This window comes from Micropterus salmoides, unplaced genomic scaffold, assembly GCF_014851395.1.
Source record: "Micropterus salmoides isolate LMB-PRFRI ecotype aquatic unplaced genomic scaffold, ASM1485139v1 Ms_hic_scaffold_7, whole genome shotgun sequence".
In the NCBI taxonomy this organism is placed as follows: domain Eukaryota; kingdom Metazoa; phylum Chordata; class Actinopteri; order Centrarchiformes; family Centrarchidae; genus Micropterus; species Micropterus salmoides.
In genome coordinates this window covers 21,665,344-21,680,066 of record NW_024044459.1, presented here as the reverse complement: position 1 = coordinate 21,680,066, position 14,723 = coordinate 21,665,344, and the positions used below count along the sequence as shown (strand labels likewise).

Sequence of the window (14,723 nt, the reverse complement as noted above, 5' to 3'; positions counted from 1 at the left end):
ACATCTTCAGAGAAACAGCAGATTACAAATGACTGTTTTCTGTATGTTATAAAGTAGAGAAAGAACAAAAATAGGGGATACAGAATTTGTGTGTGGGGGAGAGAATTCAGACTCATATTCTAGCTCCACATCTCCCCCCCCAGGCTGTAGCGAGGATAACATGCAATATAATCTACTTGGCTGTGTGTGTGAGTTTCATAAATGCAGACAGACAAGCAGTGTATCTGTAAATTTCTCCGTTTGAAATCACAGCAGTGTTATAATGATACTTAGATTAATTTATATAGCACCAATTCATAACAGAGGTTATCTCATTGCAAATAGAGCAGACCATACTCTTTGTAATATTATTTACAGGGGCCCAAGAATTTCCACCACGAGAAAGCACTTGGCGACAGTGGCATGAAAAACCTCCCATTTATACATGATAACAATTATAAGGATGCATTAGAAAGTCTTTGTACTCCTTCACATGTGCTTTGCAGATTCTGGCTGATTAGACCTTTGCTCACAATGAAGGTGGGCATAGCCATGCTGGGAATTATGTGAGGTCACCAGACAACAGTGTAACATTTGCCATCCCATAAGGTGCAGCAAAGCTCAAAGAAGAGTCAGGCAGATGTCAATCAAAGACGCTGTGTACGCCTCAGTCCAGAGAAGAGATATAATCTGGGAAAATAAGTGAAAACGCCTGTGTGGGTTGACCATGGCTGTGCAGGGCCTTTAAAGAGAAATAATACCCTGCTCATAATATATCTTTTTGAGGCCCTGCACACCTACACTGGTGTTTCTTAGTTATGGTTGATTAAACTTTAGCTCAAGGTGAAGTTGGGCAGGGCTATGCTGGAAATTACTTGACCAATAAGAATTCTAAACGTTGTCCCACTTAAACAGGTGCAACACGAGGGCTAGGTAGATGTCAATCAAGCACATCCACACAGCCCTGAGAGGAGGTATAATTTGGCAAAATCACTCAAAACGTCTGTTGGGGATCTACCGTAGGTATGTAAGGTCTTTAATTAAACAAACATTTCTATGAATATGTAAAAGCAATGAAATTGATACTTTCTCCCAGTTGCCTATCGGTCAACTTTGGTATTCTTATCATACTGTAGTCAAGTCGTTGACTACACTCTTCTCATGCGAAGACCTGCTTCTGACAACACTTAGGGAAGTACTTCATCAGAGGAGTCAGTTAAACTGTTGCCTTCTATTCTGTCAACAATTCCTCAAACAGGATATGAAATGTTAACTAAATGGCAGAGCATTAAGAAGAAACCAGTTTAGCTAAGCTTTACTGTAAGTATCGGTCCCAAAAGGGAATTGATCAGAATTGGCAGAGAATTACACATTCAACAGTAACTTCAGGCTTTAGAAAAAAAAAAGAAAATTTCCCTCTGCAGCATGCCCTCTGCTTCTCTGGTGTGTTTGTGTTTTCTTTCTAAGCACAAATCATGCCGTGCAATTTTCGTGTGTATCACAGTGTGCGTGTGCAGTTGTGTGTGTTTGTGTTTGGATAAAAGACAGCTAAATCATTTCTTTTTTCCCCTGCTTACTCTCTCTCTACAGGGAAACCAGGCTAGTTTGATCTTTGAAGCTAGAAAACAATATTTTATTGAAAACAGAAGGCAGCGCATAGATGAAGAATATATGGTTAGGGACTTAAATAATTCTGGGTCTGGGGGAAAATACTGGACGTTTATGATGTAATTTGAAAGGCATAGAAGCCCGGGTCACTTTCATAAACCACATTTGAATTAAAGAAAATAGCCATGCTTTTCACAGGTACAGTACATCGTGTGCCGGTGATGAACCGTGGTGTGTTCAGAAAATTAATTTTACATGCATGGGACCTGATAGAAAGTAATTATATATCCAGCAGGTAGAAATATATTTGTGTTTTTCACTTCAGGTTATTGTCCTTGAACACTCCAACTGAGTGTTTTTTCATATAGCTTTTCTTCTGGATCACAATGATGTACTTCCTACTGTTTTTACATGTTTTCTGTTAATCTTGTGCATGTGCTTGACCTGCATTTACCTCTTTTCTTCTCAGCAGTTAATTACTTGGAAACCCCAACCCAGTGTCCACAATGTTTGACAATCTAACGGTTTTGTTTGTTTGTGTGTGTGCACATTGCAGCTGGCAACGTGGGACCCAGTTCATGGCTTGAACGGCACGCTGACAGACAGGAAATTGGAAAATAACATGAGAGGTGTAGTGCTACAAGTTGTCACTGTCCTGGTGAGTAGAGCTGCCCACTGTGTTCGTTTCTGTGCGCATGTCTACGTTTTTTGTTATTATCCTGTGGTTTACATTAACAAAGACCTGTTACAGTGTTCCCTGTTTGAAAATTGCCCTGCTGTTCACCCAGAAGACAGACTGCTGCGACTAGTGCTGGCACGTCAGCCCTTTGCTCTATTGTAAATCTGTCCTTTTGTCTAGTTTTCTGCCCATCATTCAACTCGAGATGTAGGGAGGGACACATTGAGAGCTTGTGCGAGGGAATGAAAATGGCAGACAAACAATTATGTGACAAAGCGTCATGAAAGAGAGGAGTCGGCGAAGGTTAAACAAAGTGAGCTTACTAATGGACAAAGCTATCATCATTTCATTAGCTTCCATTTTGACATTTGACAGCTAGATGATAGAGACTGTTGGAGTTTTGATGATGTGAGACTCCAACACTGTCTGTCTCGCCTGCAGCATCGATTTGAGTACACCCCACGAGTGCTTTAAAGATTCACTGCTGTAAATTCTTCATATCCTGTCTTTGAAGTGAGAAGCAGAGAAGAAAGAGATAATGCTAGACATCTTTGGGGCTATCCCTTTTTTCTTTCTATTATATATTTTTCCCCATCTTTGATTTTCATCATCCTTAAAGAAAACAAAATGTTAATTGTGTTTTTGAATAGCACCCTTTTCCCCAATTTTCTGTGTAGGGTGGTACCTATAGATGTAGTGTATGTGCACATTTATCTTCTGTGTTCTTCTGTTCTTTCTACCCTTCATCTTCTGCATTTCTGGCTGTGAATAATGCCTCGTGCGGGCCTAAAGACAAAAATAGATAGAAATAGTGTCAAATGTCCAGGGTGCTGCCCAAATGTACTGTTTTCTTTTTACGTGAGAATGGTTGGAGGGCAGATCCTGATTGTGTGTGTGCGCGTGCATGATGTGATGGTTAACACAGGGACGTTTGGAACAGATTGTTCTGTGTTGCCCTGGGCTTTCTCTGCTCTGATATAACTGATATCTGATATGTTTTCTGTCCGTAAGGTGCAATGGTCTCATATAGTAACATGCAGAGTGGTCCTTGCCCTGTAACACACACACACACACACACACACAAGCAAGCGAGTATGTGTGTGTAAACGGACACACACACACACACACACACACACACGCCACACAAACATTAACCTGTAAGAGGATGTTTTCATTCTATTCTATTAGCCAGACTGTTGAATAGTTATTGATTAGTTAATTGGTGATGAGATCACACCACTATTAGGGCCAATGACTCTAAATCATTGCTATTGACTAGCTGGGACTGTATTGATTATTAAATGGAGGTTAGCAAGGAATGGCTACATGTGTTTATGGCCCTGTACAGGGCTCAGTAGTGAAACCATTCTGGTCATAAATGTGTCCAAAATTGATATTTTGCAATTGGAAATTTAATTTGAAGCCATCTAAAGGTTACATTAAAAGTATGTGTTCTAGGCAGGACCTTGAATTTCCCTAGATGTAAGACTTGAAGGTCTAAAATCAGACGGCCCATAATTTAACACTCACTGACTTGCCTATGTTCTTAATTTAGTTCGATTCATCTCAATAGCTTAGTTTTCATCTTTGCTGATTTTTTTTTCCCTGTGCTCCTCAATTTTTCGAGGGTGCACCCACATTTCCCTGGTTCTTCTCCACATTTACATTATAAGTAGCAAGCTGTGAATATAACTACTGCAGCCCAAAAATGCAGCCAAAGGCAGAAGATGTCCCTTTTTAACTTGAGTTCACATTTTTTGGAGATAATGAAAGAGCGATCAGAGTGTTTTCCCCAAATGAACCTAAAGTTTTACTTTGGAGGATGGTAAGGCACACAGTAACCACAAAGTGAATTACAGACTTATTTGTACAACAATTCAAAGTGTTGTGATGAGTGATAATAATTTATAATGATAGATGATAATTGTTATAGACATTCAGTGAGATTAAAAAAAATTTTGTCAGCATACTTTCAGTGCCGTTTATAAAGTTTATTTAAGCAGATATTGACAATTTTCCACAATAATAATGTTTTTAGGATAGATTATTCTATTTGCATAACTTTTAATTGTGTAAAGTTTGGTCCTGGAAAAAAAACTATTCACATTATATTGTTTTTCTTCCAACTCGATTGCAATTAATATTGAACTGCATCGAGTCCTGGTAGAAAGAACCACATGGCACTTAAAAAGATTGGACACTGTATATTAGAAAGCAACTCTCGAGAGATGACGAAAGAAAGAGAAATGTAACAAAGGTCCCTGGCTGGAGACATTGCAGTTCATGGTCACTGGGTTAACACTCAGAAATGTTCTGTTTCACGAATGATAGCATACGGGACACAACAGAGATCTGACCTACAGTAGTGTGTTCCAGTTGCTAAAATTTTGGCATTGTTGAAAGAAGGATGATGAGAAGAACCTTTGGTCCCCCATCTACATAGATCATATCAAGTCACAAAGTTCAGAATTTAGCTGCTGCACTGCTTGTCTACTGTCTGTTTGTGATACATATCCTCCATCTTTATCAAACCGAGACTGAAGGGAAATTCATTTTTATAACAATATGAAATCTGATCTTCTGAAGAGACTGGCAGGGCTTTTCAAAATACATTTTACACCAATCTCACAGACAAAGCCACAGATTGTTTTGAAAATGCTCACTGCTGTAAATCACCACATGACTCTTATCATTCTCAGCGTTCCCTCAGAGGACTCTTCAAATGCCATTACTTATTCTTTGTGGAAAATTGCTGTTCCTTGCCTCAGTCATGTCTCCAAAAACACCCAAGCAGCACTGAGACCACATGTGGTACTCGCAGTCAAGAGGAGACAGGGGATGAACCAGTGCCAAAGGAATTATAGTTGGAAAAAGGGAATAGGAGGAGGGATGAGGGGAATGAGAGATGGGAGCAATGTCAGAGAGACAAATACGAGATGGAGGAGAAAGATTGCTGGATACAGAGGGATGTGAGATAATATTGCAAAGATGACAAGTGGGAAGTTTTGTAGACTTGATGGATAGATGGAGAGGGAAGACGTGTCCTAGACATATGTTTAGGGAAAGCGGGAGACTTTGCAATGTGGAAAGATGCCAAATGGTGTATATCACAGCTGGTGAGTGGCAGGGGAAAGGAAGAGACTGCAAAATAACAACAGAGAAAGATAAGAGACAGGAGAGAGACTGATTAGCGTCACATCTCACAAGGAAATTTTTCGTTACATGGTTTTAGTCTGGAAACCATTGACTGAGTATCGATTGAGCCCTGCAGCTCAAAGCCAGATCAACGAGTGATCTATGGGAAGTAATTAGATGATTGCATGACTTGTTGCCTCCCGAAAGTAAAAACTTGAACAACTATTTTATTGGCCTATTTCTTTTACTTCAGATTTATTCAAAAAATGATTGGCCGGAAATTTTTCCGAGAGATTTGACAATGTTTGTCTTACAAGCTTAAAGAAAGAGTCAATGACCAGTGACAGTCCGGCAAGTGGTGTGTTTATCTAGTCGCGTGTAGGAACCGTTCGTGTTGATGTCTAAGTGAAGGAGAGAACTGTCATGTATTGCACGGCCAACTTGAAATGACATCTCTGTCAAACAACCTGTGTCCTTGCCAGAGAATACTGGGCTAAGCTAAAACTGTGGGTCGGCTTTGAGTCCCTAGAGAGACATGAAGTGCTTTTATATTCTGTTCTCCTATTCCTATAGTGCACTGTAATCAGATAAAATACCAAATATGCTTTCAGTATATCAAACACTCCCAACCCCACATACACACAACTACACAGAGTTTCACATGCACAGTTTCTTGCCTTGTATTTAATTGCTGCTACCATTGGTGGTGTGTTAAATGGTTCACTTGCAAGCTTGTGTAGGTGGGCATGTGTGCATGCATCTACATGCATGTGTACAGTATTGGGATTGTGTGCTTGTGTGTGTTTTTTTACTGTATATCACAGATCCAGCAATAAACATAAACACACAATGAGCTGAAAAATTGGGAAAACAGAGAGAGAAAATGGAAACGGGAGATAATGGAAGAGGGATAAGTTCAACGTGTTTTGAAAGAAGTTTGTTCTCTGTAAAACCCAAATTTCCTTCTTTACAAGAATAGTAAACCACTCTTTGCTGCTGAATTATTCTAATCATTTCGCATTTGTCATTGGTTCGTAAACATTCGACAACCTCCTGGTCTGATTGACAGTTACCTAGCTTATTAGATTTTTCCAAGACTCCTGGTGTCCTACTATGAAGAAGTGCCTGAATATACTTATACAACCTTAAGCTGGAAAATTATTGTGTGAATATTTTTGCAACCTCATGCGTATGTTGGCAAAATGGTTAATTATGAAACCTTGATATCTAAATTCTGTGCTGTGTTCACCAGTACCAATTAAACTATAACTATAGCTATGTAATGCATGATTTATCTTAGTTTTACTAACATTCATGTGTATTTGGAAGAATTAGGCCCTGGGTAAATGGTCAACTGTGTTGTTCCAATTTACATCATGTTTATGTTTGTTTTTAAAGGTTTAAAGTACACACACAGGGAGGCAATCAGTGGTACTGGGGAATAATTCAGTAATTATGTGTGTGTATGTGTATGTGTGTATGTGTATGTATGTATGTGTGTATGTATGTGTATGTATGTATGTATGTATGTGTGTATGTATGTGTGTATGTATGTATGTATGTATGTATGTATGTATGTATGTATGTGTGTGTGTATGTGTGTGTGTGTGTGTGTGTGTGTGTGTGTGTGTGTTCCTGCCGTGATTGATGGATGCTTGTGGTGAGAGAGGGACTTGGCATGCATGTCCACTCACTGCCTAATAGCTTATTGAACAGTAGCAGCTAGCAAGGATTAGAAACCACCAAGTTAATGCCTAGCATAGCGTGCGTATCTGTGTATGTGTGTGTTTAATGTGCAGCCAGTATCCAGTCAATAACATGCGGGCCTTCATAAATCTGCAAGACATATTGGCCTAAAACATTTCACTCATCAATAGGGATTTATTAAAGAAGAGAGAAAAAGAGGAGTGACGGAGAAGGGTAGGGGGGGTGAAATACAGCTGAAGAGAAAACCCCTCAATGAACCACTCAATCCAAGTAGAGTAAATAAAAATAAACACAAAAAATACATTCTTTCTCCTTGTGCTGTGTTCACTTAATTGCCTAAAAAGTCAGCATTGCTGGTTGTCATTTAACCTCAACAGGAAGCAGCCCTTTAGATGCCATGGTTATATCGATAAACAAGAGGTTTAGCCGTCCCAAGCGCATTTCAAAATGAACCAATAAAAAACAAATCTGCTGAATTGCTTGGTGCGATTATTGATTTTCGGCATTTTAATTCACTTGAAAATGTTAAATAGGTTATGTTTTAAATAAATTATTAAACACGGTTCCCTCTGTGAATAGAAAGGAAGCTGAGTAGGCAACTTTGGGAGCCTAGCCAAAACAAGATTGAGAGATACATCTTGTTTTTCTCCTGCAACCCCAAATAGACAGTCAGAAAAAGAAAGTACTTAGCTAAGAATTCAAGAACATGGATAGATAGAGTAAAACATGCATCTACTTTGGTACCTTTTTCAGCATCAAGTTCACAACAACAATGGAAGGCAGACTTAGTTCTGGTCAGCACTTTTTTTTTCCCATATTGGTTAAAAATGTGCTACCAATGGTATTTATACACATTTTACCCACAGGGGTGAGATTTCACCCTGGCTGTGACATTTCACTTGCCAGACGGGTTAGCACCCAACTACATAGGATGGTAATGCAAATTGAGAGTTGGGGGCGGTAAGGTGTGTTTTAAAGGTAGCGGTGTGTCAGTAAAAGGGAAGAAAACTGTGAGCCATGTAAAAACATGCAGGTCTTAAAACATAAAAGCCTTTGATTTTGTTAGTGTTATGGATGATTCAGGCTGTTTTTCAGAAGGTAAACTTTAGAGGGAAGCCTACCTTTATGTGTGGGGTTTTACTTGTAGGTGTTTAAGTGATGGTTGAAAACTCACTTACAATTAAACTAGTACTGTGAACGTGCTGAAAATTACCTTTTTTGTACTGTATGTGCAATGTAGGCTCTCAGACATTCTCTTAACCTTTAAGACAAGCGTTTCTGGTGGTATAATGGCCACTTCAGTAAGTGAGTGATTTAATGCTTGAAATATTGCTGTATTGATTGGCTGCTTGACTGACTTACAGACATACCCATTGATCTTTGTCTTCCAGGAGGAGCCATTTGTAATGGTGTCAGAGAATGTTCTGGGAAAACCGAAGAAGTACCAGGGCTTTTCCATTGACGTCTTGGATGCTCTGTCCAACTACCTGGGCTTTAAGTATGAGATCTACGTCGCTCCAGACCACAAATACGGCAGCTTGCAGCCTGATGGTCAGTGGAATGGACTGATGGGTGAATTGGTGTTTAAGGTGAGGAGTAAACAATTTACATAGATGCATAAATACACAAACACACACTTCTAACACAAGAACAGTGAAATGGAATATTCGAGAATAGTGACATAGTTTGGATAAATGAGAATTCAACCTGCAGAGACAGTATGCAAAGGGATGTTTGTTGCCTGTTTATGCAGACATTCCTATACCAATACACATGGAGTAGAAGCATGGATGCGAGCAGGCATCACTTATGCTAAGTAGGACTATAGCCCCTCTCATGTTGAGTCTGCACAGTCCCATTATAACATTCCCTCTAGAAATCCTGTCACTTCAAAAGCAAATATTTGAATTAGGCTACCATTGGGCTGATTTTAACTTCCTTAAATTGGAGAGATAAATGCAGACACTTGTTCACCAACTATTGCAGCATGTTGGTCTGAAGTGGACTAGAGAGGGGCTGACCTTAAAGATTCAGAGATGTGACATTTTATATTGGTGATAACACAGCAGCTGTATAATAATTTGACTAACTTCAAGTATCTTCAAGTATTTGATGCATAACTACTGACAGACACTTGAACTGCCTCATAGTGTGTGAAGCTTTAAATTTGAATTTCACAGAGATGTAGAGGCCTTTAGTTTGAGGGCAAAAAATTGGCACAGTTGGATGATGATTCATCAATCCAACTGTGCCATCCACTGCATCAAACTGATCAATTTAACCATAACACAGAAGCGGTAGCATACAGGTTACTTGGTGCTGTGCCACCTTTGTGCAACAAAGTACTAATGTCGCTCACTTTTGTGCTGCCATGTTTATTGCCTTTAGTTTCCAACACAGATATTGCCAGCTTATTCAGTAACCATTAACAAAGAGTACTGAAGATTTGAGAATATTTATTTATCATTAACTGTTTGCCGCAGAAGGAAAGAAAGCAGCGGAGAAACAGAACAAAAGAAATAGGATCTTTCAAATGCATGCAGTCTGAGTAGTGATGATGATGCAGATTTTTAATTTTTACTGCACAATCAAATAGTTTGGTCAATCAGTGTCTCCATGAAAAGTTGAAAAACTCCCAACACACACACACACACACACACACACACACACACAGGAGTTTTGCTCATCCTTTATCCTTTTCATTTTATTTTTCTACAGAATGAAAAGCTAAGCAGACACAATGAAGCATTACAAGAAGCATCTGCATGTATTGAATAGTCTCTCAGACCTTCTTTGTTCCTCTGGGGCCTTGGTTCCTTAAAACATTCATTGAGTGTTGTCATGTGGGGGTTTGCCAGCAGTAAGCCTTGAGCGCAACTCAGTTTCTTTCAATAACGGCATTCTTTTGTCCTCAAAATAATTTATGGATTGATAAAAAGAGATGCAACAAGTCCAAGGCAGTAATAACAACAATCGCCCCTTTTAATATCGGAGGCAAGATTAAAGAAATATTTTAGTTAGGTACGACATTATCACCATGTGTGAGTTTACTACGCTTATCATTAATTAATTTATGACAGCTACAACAGCCGCCTTAGCAATTAAACTATTCTTTGGAATTGTATATAAAACGTATCTTGCGTCCTGAATTTGTTGTCTTCAGGACTAATGAATAGTGTTCATTAACACCACATGGATCAAATCTAGGAATACCTCATTCGATCTTTTTCTAGTATGAGTGCATAGGAAATATTTTAAACCCAGTTTTATTTGTTTTGTAGTATGACATTTGGACACAGCTAATGTAAGACGTGGTCAGAGTTGTAGCTTTCACCCAAAAGAGGTCAGTGCAGCAAGGTTTGCCATAAGCAGTTCAACAGCTCTCACATAAAATATTGTTGTGAAGCGAGATCCCTTAAACAAAATAGAGCACAGGCTACTTAAACTTTATCTATTAAAATTAATTCAACTACAGAAAATAACCTACAGTGGCAGAAGTAGATTTTCATTTACAGCAATTTAAACCCCGTCACGCATTTTTATACAACGTATTAGACAAAGCTGGTCTTTAATTCCCATTTCCCACTGTGTATATTTGTGTGTACGAGTGCATGCGCTTTGTGAATGTGTGTGGACGATGACCTTTGATGTCCTAAGCTTCTTCACATTTTATTCATTCTCCATAGGTCAAGGATGTTTTTTATTGTCAGCAATGTTTTCTGAGAAGTTTTCCATGCCTTGCATTGAACCTTTACTGGGCTCACCTTGACCCTTGTATGCTTGTGTGTGTTCAGCCTTTGCACCCGGTGCAACAGCTCACAAAATTATTCTGAAATTATTCTGCTCCGAGCACAATGCATATTTATGTGTACACAGACGAGCGCAGGCTGTAAATAAACCGAACATGCAAATCATTTTGTTTTGCCCATCAGTCAGCAACAAGGTTTATCTCTCCAAAAATGCAATTATACCAGATAATTATTACCCAGACTGCTCTCTGGAAGTCTCCATGTTGACTGACCACAGCAGTCAGCATGGCAGTTCATCTCCTTACACACACACACACACACACACACACATATCGTTATGTTGTGTCAAACAAAAGGCATCCTGCAGGGTTTCTCCTAATATTCTTCTTATGCAGTGTAAGTGACAATTTCTGCACATTTAAGCATTTTGTTTCCTCACTCGACTGTGAAATTAGCAGATTTGCCTACAGTGCATTCGAATTTCTGTTTGTTTTGTGTGTGTGTATGGATGTGGTGGGTAAGTATGGAAGTGTGTGTTTGTTAGTGTGTAATCAATGTGTGTGTGTGTGTACACAGTGGCTGTAGGGTTTAGTGTTTGCTTACAAAATCACCTAACTTGTTACTGTCAGTTGTTTCCAACAACAAAGAAATTCTCATTATCGAACAAGTATCGAACAGTCTCTCACACTTGTATAGATTTCAAATACAAAAGTGCACGCTCACAACAGCATCTCAGATCCTTATTATGGTACAAGCAGATGTCTACAGCTGCTAGCCAAGCACTGGGGACTGAAAACATTTTAATTAGCCATCATTGTTCCTGCATTTAAGCTGAGCTCAGCCTATTTTTCTTGGCAGACAGACTCACTGACAGCTTTTTTCAACTTAAGGTCTTCTAATGTAAATAATTAAAGCAGGCATTAGTTGTCTCTGAAACTTCCAAGAATTCCAAGTGATAAGAAAGACTTTACATGCTCGTGGAGGCATACCAACACAAAAGCAGATCAATGAACTAATTAATGAAGGATTCAAAAGTTATCCATCAAAAGATGCTCAGCACATACTGGGCTTACAAGACAGCGCTTACATACCGATGTAAGAGTAAAGAGGCAAACAGTGCATCATGCGCATAATGAGACTGTCCCTCCATAAGCTTGCTTCTGGGTATACTCTTCTTTTTGACCTTAGTTTTATCTTTAGCTTCAGTCTCTATTTACTACTAAAGCAACACACAATATTGAAGATCCTTTGAAGGTCATTGTCCATTGCTGTTAAGAGACGTTGTTTTTTATTATTATATTATATTATCTGCATTCAGAGTGCCATCATGGTTATTACCCTGTTCACATTAAATTGCCCATCAGTACCTAGATTTAGAAAGCGGGGAACAGCGAAGGTCATGGTTACACAGTCACACTAAAAACTTTCTGAAAGTCTAGTAACGGTTCAAAACAAGGACTCAACTCCTCCACACCATCAACAATCAAAGAAATGGTTCAGCCATGTTTTGGTTGACAGTGTGCAGGAGCTGATTTTTTGTGACGAGCCATTGCTTTATTTCCTATGCACCACATAGAGACCACAAGCAAAACAATACATCTTGTCATCTTGCCTGTTCACCAACAGCCCACATGTTTCCAGTTAATAGTAAAGTTCTTTGTATTTAGTATTTTAATGAATTATTTTAGATGTTGGGATGAAACAGAGGCAGAACTACCTTACCTCTAACTTACCTCTTATCTCTGAGCACACAAGTCCACATTTTTCAGATTTGTTCCTACACCTACACTATTTGACAGTGTTGATACTCCAAACGCCTCTCTTATCCTCCATCTCTTGCAGCGAGCCGATGTGGGACTTTCTGCCCTGACTATCACACCTGAGCGAGAGAGTGTCGTGGACTTCACCACACGCTACATGGATTATTCTGTGGGCGTTCTGCTGCGCAAGGCCGAACGCACTGTGGACATGTTTGCCTGCCTGGCACCCTTCGACCTGTCACTGTGGGCGTGCATTGCGGGTACCGTGCTCCTCGTTGGCATCCTGGTGTATTTGCTCAACTGGCTCAACCCACCCCGGCTACCCATGGGATCTGTGTCCTCGACAACACTGTACAATTCCATGTGGTTTGTGTACGGCTCCTTTGTACAACAAGGTAAGGAAAAAAAGGGACAAAAGCAGTGGAGAACAAAAGAGCACTGCCTTATGAATGAATTAATACATTTTTTGATGGTTAGATCAGCCTATAAGCAGATAATTAAGGACTGATGGATACACAGACGTTTTTGTATGGTAAATACTGGTGGTTTTATGTAACGAACTGTTTCTTGTAGGCAAGGTTCCTTATGCAATTTTATGTACGAAAAAATATGTAGATATGCATGACAACATTGTATTTGGAAAGTGAACTGGAACCGTATGGTTTCACATGACAACCCACAGTCCAAAAATGTACACTTTGCAACATTAAATATGTTTAGAAAGAAACCCAGATAAGGACACATTTTATATACTATATACAAGTCACATTTCAAGTCTCTGAGCTTTAATCCAGGTTGCTTATAACAGTGCATAGCTTTAAGGAATTCTGTAACTGTAACCTGTTTTTCACTTACAGAACACAACCATGTAATGTGCAATGCAATTAATGACAACTAGCTTACTGTAATTCAACACATTCCCTAGACTCTCAAACCCAGTGTAACCTTAACTAAATAAAACTGTAACATTACATGATCAACAATAAACCTGTGACCTGTTTTTCACAGAGCACAACCATGTAGCCTAATGTACAATGCGTCTACAAGTAATGACAGCTTATTAACTACTGTAAGTCAACACCCACCCCAGACTGTCAAACCAGTGTAACTTTATAACAAAATAAAACTGTAACGTTACATGATCAACAATAAACCTGTAACCTGTTTGCAGCAGACGTTAATAATTAACGTGATGGCAGCCAGTGGGACATAAATGATTACTTTAATCGACCACCACAAGTATGGCAAGTAAACAAACGCTTATACATCTTTACATAACGAACGACAGTCGGAGTTAACCTGACATAGGTCGTGGCTAAAGCAAGAAGCAAGTTAACGTTGATGACCAATGCTGAGCTAAACATGTTTACTAACCTCAGGTTAGTAGCCGCACGTGGCCACACGCAGCAGAGGGAGGGGACAGCAAGCTCATCGGACATTTCCTAATAATAAACATTGTTCACGAGTCCCGCACCTCGAGTCCGAGTCGAGTCTGAAGTCTTTTGAGGACGAGTCTCAAGTCAAGTCCCCATGTTTGATATTTTCCTAACCTAAAGTAACCAAGTGTTTTAGCAGCACACAACTGTATATTTTTATAGTTTATTATTCCTTACCCCAGCTGGCAACCAGAAGGTGCACAGCAGTGTTGTTGTTTAATATTTTGAAGTACAGATTGACCTTCTGTGTTCAGCACAATAGTCAGATGAGAACTAAAGGGAGGGGCGGTTTTGTTCCACCTGGATTGAGAGGAGGATAATGACTTCAGCCTGGTTATCTACCCAAAGATATACTGGAATCCACTGGGCCATACTCAGGTGTGGAGATCAGACAATTGACACCTAGGGAAGGATTTAAATTTCATCAGTGTAAGAATGGAGCCATGACGGGGAGAGGAAAGGGCAATGGGAACAGGGAAAAATGATCACAGAAATGCATGTTTTCCAGATGGTTCGCGTGTTTCATTGAGTATCCATACGTCTATTGAGTATAGTATGAAAGAGAGAAAAATGTTCCTATTCAAAGCAGTGGCGTGGGGTGCGGTAAATTTTTGGGCAAGCCAAGTGAGAGGGGATGTCCTTTTTGGAGGGCAAAATATCTAATGTGTTG

The 14,723-nt window shown here is 39.5% G+C and overlaps 1 protein-coding gene across 3 annotated transcripts in view; it reads left to right on the top strand.

Annotated features, from left to right (window-relative positions):
- The window catches only part of grid2 (glutamate receptor, ionotropic, delta 2), a 600,398-nt gene that overhangs the window by 475,478 nt on the left and 110,197 nt on the right, over positions 1 to 14,723 (top strand). For all 3 annotated transcript variants that reach the window (XM_038704208.1, XM_038704207.1, XM_038704209.1), the window contains exons 9-11: positions 2,144 to 2,245; positions 8,500 to 8,697; positions 12,700 to 13,012. In XM_038704208.1, the coding sequence (XP_038560136.1) occupies positions 2,144 to 2,245; positions 8,500 to 8,697; positions 12,700 to 13,012 (613 nt within the window). The remainder of the gene's footprint in view (positions 1 to 2,143; positions 2,246 to 8,499; positions 8,698 to 12,699; positions 13,013 to 14,723) is intronic.